We start from the raw sequence: 10,832 nt of genomic DNA, 5'->3' as shown, positions 1-10,832 counted from the left end.
AAATTTAAAGGAAGACAAAAGGAGACTTCCCTAAGTCGTAGTGGTTTAGTTTTCCTGTGCGTCCAAGAACCGAGGAAGGAAAACTACAATTCCCAGAATGCTTAGAGCGCCAGTCGGGCCGCGACCCTTGCCTCAGTCCCGCCTCCTCCCTCCAGCGATTGGATTGTTCAGGTCCGTGATTCCGCAGTTCTCTTCTCCCATTGGTGGGCTCTCCAGAGAGGTCAATCACAGAGTTTACGCGTGGGTTCCTTCTAGCCCACGGGTTCGCCCCCTCGCACCAAGATGGCGGCAGAAGCAGCTGGTGGGAAATACAGAGGCACAGTCAGCAAAAGCAAAGACCCCTCGGGGCTGCTCATCTCTGTGATCAGGTGAGGGAGGCAGGAGACAGGGTCAGGGTACAGGGGGCAGCGGGCGGCGGCTCGACCTCCGCTTTGGAAGGGAGAAGGGTTTGCCGGGTTCCACCCTGCCGACCCCTCCCCTTGCCTCCCCCTAGCCCTTCCCAAGGGCCCCCACCATTCCCCCCTTTTCTCTGGGTTGCGCTTGAGGGAGGAGCCCAGCCTCACAGTGTTTTCCTAATTTAGGGCCAGAGCTCTCCATTAGGGGCCCGGGCCCCAAAAGCACACTGTCTGGGGCGTGGTAGGGAAAGCCAGGTGTGTTCATTTACTCATACAACGTTGAGTGCTTGCCTTCAGCAGCGCTCACGGTAAAGGCGCCTTGTTCCCCGGACTTCTGGGTGTCAGGCCCTGACGTCCGGAGACTCCTGTTACGAGTTACAGATTGTGTTCGCTCATGTTGGACATCTCCAACCACCTGTGAATGGCCACAGCCTCAAATACAAGAGCCTGCAGTGAACTTGTGGGTTGGAAGTCACACATCTGTGTTTGATTTTTGTTCTGCCTTCCTGTCTCGGTCTGTTCTTTAAAAAAAACCAAAACAAATTTCAAGTTCTCCTTTGTGCATATCATTTTCCCAGACTATATATGGTGGGAGTGGGAGTGGCAAACTTTTAGGGGCTTTTCTTTCTTAAAGTGAAATTTGAAGGCTGGGGAACCCTTTCAGACACCCTTAAGGATGATACAGGGAGTGACGAGAAACAACTTGAATAAACTGTATCATGAAACGTTTTTACGTTGTTAGCATTTGGATTTCAACCTACGTATTTTTCGTAAAATAAAACGCCCCCCCCTTTCCCCTCCACTTACGCTAAACTTTTGGTTGAGTTCTTGGAGAGCTCCTGGAGTGTCCTAATGATCTTTTTAAAACCCAGGCCCATCAGTACCTGGTGGTTAATAAGCATTTGAATGAATGAACAGATGAAACTTTTAAAACAGCGCATCTCTCATGGACTGATAAAGATCCACCTCAAGAGTATTATTTAGGGGACTCTAATTTAAGATTGTGGCATATGAAATCATTATTACTAAATTTTCTTTAGGATTAAGAAGATAATTCTTCTGTGTTTGGAAATACTTAGTATACTTGGTAGGCCATACAGAGGAAATGCTATTCTATTGTTGGACCCACATTTTTGCTGTGACAATACACAGGTAGTAAATGTTTCTCATGACAGTAAAACTCCGACTAGAGTATCTGTAGTTTTCCATCTTAATCCCTGTGGAACTATAATACCTGAATTTTTTTTGGATTCTTTTTTGAACTTTTTTTCTGCTTAATTGTCAATATTCATTTAAACAGTACGAATTTAGTGTCAGTTTATTGTATGATTCCTGGCACTTTCTATGGAGTTAGTAAATATTTGTTGAATGAATGGGTGGGTGCCCTGAGTTTTGCAAAGACAAATCTGACTTGATGTTGCCCTTGGGAGTATAGTCTACTTGAGGGATAAAATATGTGAGTAACAATTGTGATATAAGACTAGAAGAGGTGGGTGAGATGTGCTGGGAGTTCAGGAGAAGGAGTGATTGCTTCCTATAGAAGTGGAGTGGAAATTAGAGAAGGTAGTGGCTATATACAAATGTACCGTCTCACCTGTGTATTTATGATTTTGTAGTCTCTACTCATTTCTTTTATGCTATATATCAGTTTTCTTAAAGGCTGTTTAAATTTATCCAAAATTTCCTATATTTGAAAAAATGCCTGAAAACCAAACTAAAGCTTTTTTCCTGATACTGATCAGGAACATACGTTGTGTTTGGTTGGCTGTTCCTTTGTGTTGCTCAGGCAGACTCTCCTGTTGCTGGATAAATGGAATACGATTTTGTAGTTATCCATGTATCTCTTACATCCATCTGTATTACCTTCACGTTACCACCATGATTTGGCATCTTTTACTCTGACTTCTCTTGTATGTTATTGTCTGTCATTTTTCTTTCCTTTCCTTGACCACCTCAGATCACTTGAATGACAGTTTTACTTTAGTCTATCTGTTATCAGTAAGCTATAATGGAGCATCCACATCTAGCATCCTGGGCAAGTTTAGTAAGGATGGGGGTTCATGGTTGCATATGAACTTGCTTAAGCCTGAATGTTATTAGTGTGGAGTGTTTCAATATTTCTTTGAGTCCCAGGAACATTTTGATGTTGTAGTGAGAGTGTTGCTCACTCTCCTTGTTGCTTCCTCTCTGATGTGCTTTTGAACATACCCAGTGGTTTAAATTTCATGAACAGTGGCAGTGGATGAGAGGACAATGGTAGTGTACTTTGATGTTTGGGGTGGGGGTTGGGGAGTCAGAGGAGGGTACTTCAGGGTAGAATGGAAAGAGGAAGGTAGTTGCTAAGAGAGTAGCTCTTAAAAGTTCTCATCATAAGAAAAAAAATTGTAACTGTGAGGTGATGGATGTTAACTAAACTTGCTGTGATAATCATTTTGCAACATACACAGGTAGCAAATCGTGTTGTGCACCTTAAGCAAATACAGTGTTATATGTCAAATATATCTCAATAATACGGAAATGAAAAGAATGAGGGATGCATATTTCTTGTTAGTAAATTGTTCTTTGACTCTGAAGTTGCTTTGTCTATCAGTTCAATTTGTATTCTTTGTGTTACCCTTGAAACATTGCATTCATGATTCTAAATTCCTCACATAAAACTTTGATTACCTCCTCTTATCCTTAACCTCTTTTCAAATTCTCTCTCAAAGACTGTAGCTTTCCTGGTTGCTTTGGCAACAAGCCTCAAAAAGAAAAACCATTTTAGTCTCATGTTTATAAAATCTGAGCATCCCTGAAGATGTATCTGGTACGTGCCAGTTTTCTTCCATATTTCCTTGGACCTGTCAGTTTGTCACAAAATAAATTCCTTACTAGTGATAGAGTCCATTGTCTTTCGAAAAGTTTGATTAGTTTAGCTTCGTTTTTTTCTATCACTGAGCAGTTGTTTTTCCTATTTGAATGGTGGAATAATGTTAAAAATTCTCCTTCAGTTCTCTTGCTCTGATATGTAAAAAATGTCATTTCTATACTACATTATATATTAGCATAACACTATCGTACGTTTTCATACTATCCTTAATAGTTGGAACAGCATTTATCATTACAGTTTTAACTAGCAGAAAAACTACAGGTGGATAGGAGTTTGCCCTGAGGACAGGGTAAGTGTAGACATGGATAATATCTAAATCTCATCACTATTTGCAGCCATGGTACCAAACAGTTAATTGATGACTATTTTGCTAGTGTGAAGTCCATCACTTTAAAGTATTTTGAAGTCAAAATAATTTAAAGAAGTATAGTGTAATTGCAATGAAAATGTTACCTGTGGTAGATGGGTTATTTAAGTACCTTGGGACTTGTAAGTGAAATTTGTAACTGTTTATAAAGTCCTGAATAAAAGTATTTCAGGACAGTCAGAAGTTTCAAAGGGTTGACTCCGGGGTTTTGCCGAAGAAGTTGTTCTTTCATGAGGCAGGGCTTTGATGAGGAGACACACAATGTTTGGGCTTGAGTCTTTTGGAAGCTGCTGTTAACCACAGCTTTTGGTTTTAAGTCTTGCCAGTGGCCCTTTAAAATGGAACTAATTGAGTGGACGGAGTCCTGATTACCTGCTGATGTACAGTTTGGACAGTTTAAGGGACACACACACACACAGCATTTTCCTACTTTTTTATTGATTCTCCCCCTCACCCCCCCCGCCCCCACTCCCAGGCTTTTTTTTTTTTTTTTTTTCTTTCTGTCCAGGCAGCCTTTCTAAACAGGAAATAAGCAAGATGGCATTTTGGAGATGCTATTTTATTTTTGTGAGGTCTTGTCAGATTTTTAATTGGGAAATGTGTCTACCACTTACTGTTAGGTGATTTACTTCTCAATTAAACGTTGACTCTCTGCTCTTTGTAAGCTGGCCTTTAATAGCCGGTTTAATTGGGAAGACAAACTTCGGCTGTGACTTGAGGAGACCTTATTGAAACCTCAGAGCAGAGCTTTTGTAGACAGACTCTGCTTACAGATGTCAAGGAGGTTGGAAGGCAGTTAAAGGCTCACATTTTCATCAACTTTCATGTTGTCACAGAAGTTGGAATTTCAAAAACTTAGAAAATCCTTTTTTGAAGACACCTGTTAAATTCCTTTCCTCCTCAGAGAGCATTTTGGTCAGCCCTGTATTTAATTCAAAGTCAACTGCTGAAGGAGGCCACATTTTGATCAGAGCTTTGAACAGACAGCTTTGAGGTCCATGACACAGATTGTGGCAGGAAAGGAGTGTGGTTGCTGTTTGGAGCAGCGTCCTGGATATTGTTGTTGGGGGGTTAGTGTTGTTTTTCCAGCACCAACTCCTCTCTTTATTTGAGCCTGTCTCATGCTTTTTAGGGTTTCCAGCTCTCTTTGTATCCTGGGGAGTCTTGACACTAGTGATGCAGTACTGTTTGAAAACCACTGCTGGAATATCTGGAGACTAAACATGTATAAACTTTCTGGAAGTCCTGGGGCACCTGACAGCATATATGGATGTGAGGGGCAAAATCCCATTTTTTTTCTGGCTAAACATGCAGAATTAATATCTTGGGAACCCATGTTTTACTTTCTAACCTTGTGTAATTTTTAACGTTGAAATTTCTTGCAGGCTTTGAGGCGTAGAATTTTAATGTTGAGTGATATGGTCAGTTTTTTCCAAGCCATTTCTTATAGATAAATGTGGTCACAGTCTTCAGTGGGAGGTCTCATATAGTTAGTAGAAACTTACTGTATTATCCATGTAAAATAACCTTGGACTCATTGCTTAAAGCCCTGGTGCCTTAATTTGCCACTTGTAAAATGGAATAATAATGCAATGTGCTGTGGGGTTTGGAAAGATTAAATAGGAGAATGTAAAAGTACCTAGCACAGTTTAGCACAGAGAAGACACTCAGATGTTCATTTTCTCCTTTCCAGGAGTACCAGCTCCTCTGGTTAGAAACTTGATTTGAATATGTTTGCTAGATAGCAAACAGAATATAATTTTTTCATCAGAAATATCCTTGGTAGGTTGACTAGAATGTTTCCAGTTTTCAGAATGTTCTCTTTATAACCAGGAAACCTTGTTTAACTGAAGTAAGATGGTAATTATTTGATAATTTGAGGGTCAGCTAAAGAAACTAGATTTAGCTATATGTATGCTTCTGTGTGTATATATACATATAAAATATGAACAGACATAAAATGTAAAATGTTTGTTGAAGACAGAAAGACTATAAACAAGCAAATCAAAAGGCATGTAATTTCTTCCCCTAGATAACCCTTATTGCCATTAAAAAATTATATATATGATTTTCTTAAATTATATACATAATTTTCTAAAGTTAGTTACATATTTAGAAAATTCAAATGTTTTAAAAGATACACAAAAAAAGTAGGCTTTTCTCCCTGTTCATCTCCCTTCTGAAACATACCCCTGTTAAGTGTCCTGTGGTTCCTTGAGAAAAATATATTTAAGTGTGTGTGAATGTGTGATCTTTAAACAAAAGAATATATATTTATGTGTATAGTAGTTATATTAATATATAATATTATTTATGTATTTATATGTACTTAAGAAATAGTCATAAAATTATATATTATATATTGTTTAAACAAATCGAGGGGGAGGGTAGTAGCTCAGTGATAGGGAGTATACGCTTAACACGCACGAGGTCCTGGGTTCAATCCCCAGTATCTCCACTAAAACAAACAAACAAAAACCAAAAGGGATCATACTGTGTACACTTTTGAACCTTTGTTCAATTCTTTTTCTTTATCTTGGAGACCTTTTCTAGCAGTGCATTGATCTTTCTCATTTTTTTAGTGGCTATGTAGCATTCTGTCACATGGATACACCAAAATATTTAATTGGTGGCCCCTAGTCCTCCCTTTTTAACACGTACTTCTGTTTTTTTTTTTTTTTTCCTTCTGTTAAACATAAGTTCCAGTGAGCATTCATGTACATTGGACAGTATATCCATGGTATAAATTCATGGCAATGGAAATGGATTGGCTGCTTTAGAATATATGTGTGTTTTGTATTTTGATGGATAGAGCCAAGATGTCCTCCAGAAAGACAGTAATTTACACTTCCACAAGTGGTATATTGTAGTTTTCCATGCTCTTGCCAGAAACTGCGTATTTGAGGACTGTCCCTATTTACTCTTCTCTACTGCATGATTGAGAGGGGAGTGTTTGCCCTGCTGTCATCTAGACAATGTTGTTGGATGTTTGTGGATATGTGTTTTGAAGATATTTTTCCCTTGTCTGTGGTTTGGCTTCTTATTCTCTAGGCAGAGAATTTGTCTTTCCCAGAGCAGAAATTTTTAATAAAATCCAGCTTATCACTTGTTTCTTTCATGGGTCATGTCTTTGGTGTAGCTAAAAAGTTACTGACCATTGCCAAGGTCATCTAAATTTTCTCCTATGCTGACTTCTACGAGTTTGATGTTTAGGTCTCATAATCATTTTGAGTTAATTTTTGTGAAGGCTATAACACCTCTGTCTAGATTCTTTTTTATTTTTTTTTCCTGTGAATATCTAGTTTTTCTCACACCATTTGTTGAAAAGATCTTTTCTCTGTTGTTGAATGCATGTGGGATCTTCAACCACATTTCATGCTTTTTGTTGTCTTTCTATGCACAGTTGTCATTGCAGCTTTTCCCATTTTCTTTTATGAAAATTATATTGCACAAACTTGTTTAAAAAAATCATCAAAGAAACATTGTCCAAAAATCCCATTTTTCAAAATACTATTTTTGTTTTCATGTGGATCTTATCCAGGTACAAGCAGAGGCTTAATAGTTGTAATTATAATACAGTTCACATTTTTAGCACAACAAAATAGTATAAATATTATATGTTTTTGGTTATGTAAATATTTTTTAAGTGGGGGAATTAAAAAATATAGAAAATTACAGGGAAGGAAATAGAAATAACTGATTCTCTTCACCCAGAATTAACTATTGTTAATATCTTTGCTTCCAGTTTTTGAAAAATCACTGCATTGTTATAAAAATAGTATACCTTCATTATAAAGATTTCAAACAAGGGAAATTAGAAAAATGTGAAGATGAAAGTAAAAAATATTCTGAACTGTATCCTCCGTAAGTTACTATCATTGATATTAGGTGAACCTAATTTCAGATCTCTCTCTCTCTCTGAAATGTTGGATAAATAGACAGAAATATCTTTTTAAATGAATATGGGATCTTACTCTATATGCTAAACTTATATGACTTTATTGTCTCCATTTTTGAGGTCTACATACATATAGAAAGTACACACATATTAGTATGAGGCTAAATAAATGTTTGCCTGTGTAACCACTACCCATGTCAAGATAGAGGAGACTTCCAGCATCCCTGTCAATTTTTTTTCCAGTTAATTTTTTTTTGTAAGGATATTCTGTTGTTGCAACACCATTTTTTAAAAGACCTCTTTCACTGAATTTCTTAGGCACCTTTGTCAAAATTCAGTTGGCCAGCATGGGACTATATCCTGACTCTCTAGTCTGTTCCATTCGTTTGTCTTAATGACAATACCACACAGTCTTGATTACTTTTTTTTTTTTTTAATAAGTGTTGGAGATTGATAGCGTAAGCTTTCCAATGGTATTCTACTTTTTCGAAGTTATTTTGGCTATTCTAGGTCCTTTGCTTTCTATGTCAGTTTTAGAATTAACTAATCAATTTATAAAGTAAAACCTGCTGGGATTTTGGTTGGGACTGCGTTGAGTGTACTGATTAATATGGGAGATTTGACATCTTAACAACATGAGCCTTCTGATCCATTGGCAAGGTATCTCTCCATTTAATTCCTCTCAGCACTTTTTTTTTTGAGTAGATTTCAGTGTCAAGTCTTACATATTGTTAGATGTACCTCTAAGTATTTTAAGACACTTGAAATTCTCCCACAGCTCACTGATTGCTGATGTTCTATTTTTCTTTTTTGGGGAGGGGGAGTGTCTTTTCTTTCTTAGTGTTCCCTTTTGTATAGTTTCTAATGCTGTGTAGTCAAGCTCACTAATCTTTTCTGCAGTTCCTAATCTGCTGTTAATTCCGTGTAATGTAATTTTTATTAGATTGTGGTTTTGCTCTCTAAGAAGTTTTGTTACCGGGGAAAGGAAAATAAGAATTACATCGGTCCTTAGTCACCCGAAAAAAAAAGTTTTTGACGAGAGACGGAAAGCATGATATAAGCAAGATTTTTATTAGTGAAGTAAAAAAAGAAATAGTAAAAGATAGTCCACTTCCGAGAACTGGGAGCGGGCCAATCCAAGAGAGGAAAAATGGCGCGGTTCCTTTGTTTTTCCTGTTTTTAGATCCTGGTTTCCCGATTGATTGATTGATTGATTGATTGATTGACAACTCAGGTTCCCTGCGCTCTGGCACGCCCATCCCCTTTTGGGCGGGTTCATTGGGTCAGGTTATACCAGCGCCCCATCCCACGCGCACCGGCAGTGCTTTGATTTTAACTGGCTTCTTTTACTGGCTCTCATTTAGAGAAAGTTAAAATTTCTGGAGTCCTTTTTCATGAATGCAGACACACTGCCGTTTTCTGGGTTGTTCCTTTCCCCTTCCTCTCTCCCTTCCCAGTGCTTATTTCTATCTAAGCTACCTAACAGTTTGGCTCTTTAAAAAATATCTTTAATGTCTCTGTCTACTTGTTCAGTCTTTCCCATAGCTTCTTGAACATATGGAATATAGGTATTATAACTGTTTTAATGTTCTTGTTTACGAATTTTATCACTTGTCATTTTTGGGTTAGTTTGAGTTGATTGATGCCGCTCCTGCTTCCTTTGTACTTTTTGGATGCTGAATTTTGTGAATTTTATCTTCTTGGGTACTGATAGTGGATATTTTTGTTTTCCTCTAAGTATTTTTGAGCTTTGTTCTGGGATGTGGTTAAGCACTTGGAAACAGCGTGGCTGTTCAGGTCCTGTTTTAAATTTTGCTAATTGGGAGCAGGAGCAACATTCAGTCGAGGGCCATTTTGCCTCAGTGCTACGGCAGAGTCCTTCTGAGTACCCCGCACAGCGTTCTGCGAAGGATGAGACTTTTCATCCTGGCTGTTTTCAATTTCAGGTAATTGTTCTCGCTAATCCTTTCAGGTGGTTCTTTTCGTGGCCTTCAGTAGTTTTCTACCACGCATGCTCGGGTGAAGACTTAAAGCAGCTCCTCTGCGGCTCTCCAGAGTGTTCTGTGAAGCTCTCCTCTCCAGGGCTCTGGAAACTTCTGACAGCTTTAATGTCCAAGGTTTTGAAACCTGTTTTGTTAGTTGTTTCGGGTGGGAGGGTAAATCATTTCTTGTTATTTTATCCAATCCAGGAGTAATAGTCTATCAATGCTTCATATTAAAAAAAATCTTTAAAGATTAATTTTCATGGGTCAGATTGTGGGTTGCATATGCTTCAGAGAGGAAGGAAAAGGTAATGAGATATACTAAATAAAGCGGTGGCAGGAAAGCAGACTAGGTATCTCAGCCCTGAACTTCTTTCTGATTTTGCACAGTATTTAGTTTATTTCACATAGTACTTTTTGAGGAACTTTTCCTTTAGAACTCTTAGAAATGCCTTAGAACTAGTATGCATTTGTTTATATATTTATTTATTTTAAAAAATATAGTTCTTTTTGGTTTTGTTCATTCAATACTTGTGATGGTATTGTTTATTGTTCGCCTGAGGTCTAGCGTGGCTGGTAAATGGGTTTTCTCTGGGTGTTGGTCTTTCTGTTGGTCGTAACTTCGTCTTGTTTTTTTGTTTTTGCATTTGGATGCTTGTGCCCTGTGTTGCGTTTTCCGGTTTGCAGGGGTGGGCTCTGCTCCCCACTGTCTCATACTCAGCTGTCTCGTGTATTTTTGTGAACTCCTTTCAAGCTATGAAATGAGTTACAACCTTGGTCCTTATAGTAGCCAGTTCTTTGTGTTTTTTTCACCTTGAAAAACATAGAAACTCAGCATTTAACAGGAATTTACGAGGGAAAATTCTCATGTATCAATTGACACAGTAAGAAAAAGTATTTCAAGATCCTTAGAACCTTCTTAAAATTTTTTTTATTGTTTTAAAAGTTAATAAAGCCCTTGCAAAAAAAACCAGAGGCACATAATTCAGAAGGTGTTTTTCCATTGGAAACTTGGTACCTATCATTGTGCTGAATATTATGGGAGACATTATTTTTTATTCAAAATAATCATTTGAGAACGTGTTAGAAGTGCAGACTCTCAAGCACCACCTGAGCTGAACCTGCTGTTTAACAGTGATTAACAATGATTCTCAGGTGAATGGAATGAGTGTTAAAGTCTGAGTAGCCCTTAGGACCTAATTTCGTCATGAAAATAGGTATAAGAAACCAGTTAGCATTGTTAACATTCTTTTAAAGCTGAGATAATGATATGGCTATTTAAAAAAAAAATTGTTCTTAAGCAATACATGCTGAAATATAT

At 37.9% G+C, this 10,832-nt stretch overlaps 1 protein-coding gene across 5 annotated transcripts in view; it reads left to right on the top strand.

Moving 5' to 3' along the window:
- The first annotated feature begins 232 nt into the window (after positions 1-232).
- Positions 233-10,832, top strand: part of EXOC4 (exocyst complex component 4) — a 702,098-nt gene continuing 691,498 nt past the window's right edge. For all 5 annotated transcript variants that reach the window (XR_836802.3, XM_064487345.1, XM_010975676.3 and 2 more), the window contains exon 1: positions 233-368. Coding sequence is in view for 4 of the 5 variants with exons in the window: in XM_064487345.1 (XP_064343415.1) it covers positions 283-368 (86 nt within the window). In the remaining variant the exon portion in view is untranslated. The remainder of the gene's footprint in view (positions 369-10,832) is intronic.

Source organism: Camelus dromedarius, chromosome 7 (assembly GCF_036321535.1).
Source record: "Camelus dromedarius isolate mCamDro1 chromosome 7, mCamDro1.pat, whole genome shotgun sequence".
In the NCBI taxonomy this organism is placed as follows: domain Eukaryota; kingdom Metazoa; phylum Chordata; class Mammalia; order Artiodactyla; family Camelidae; genus Camelus; species Camelus dromedarius.
This window is presented reverse-complemented; position numbering and strand designations above follow the sequence as displayed.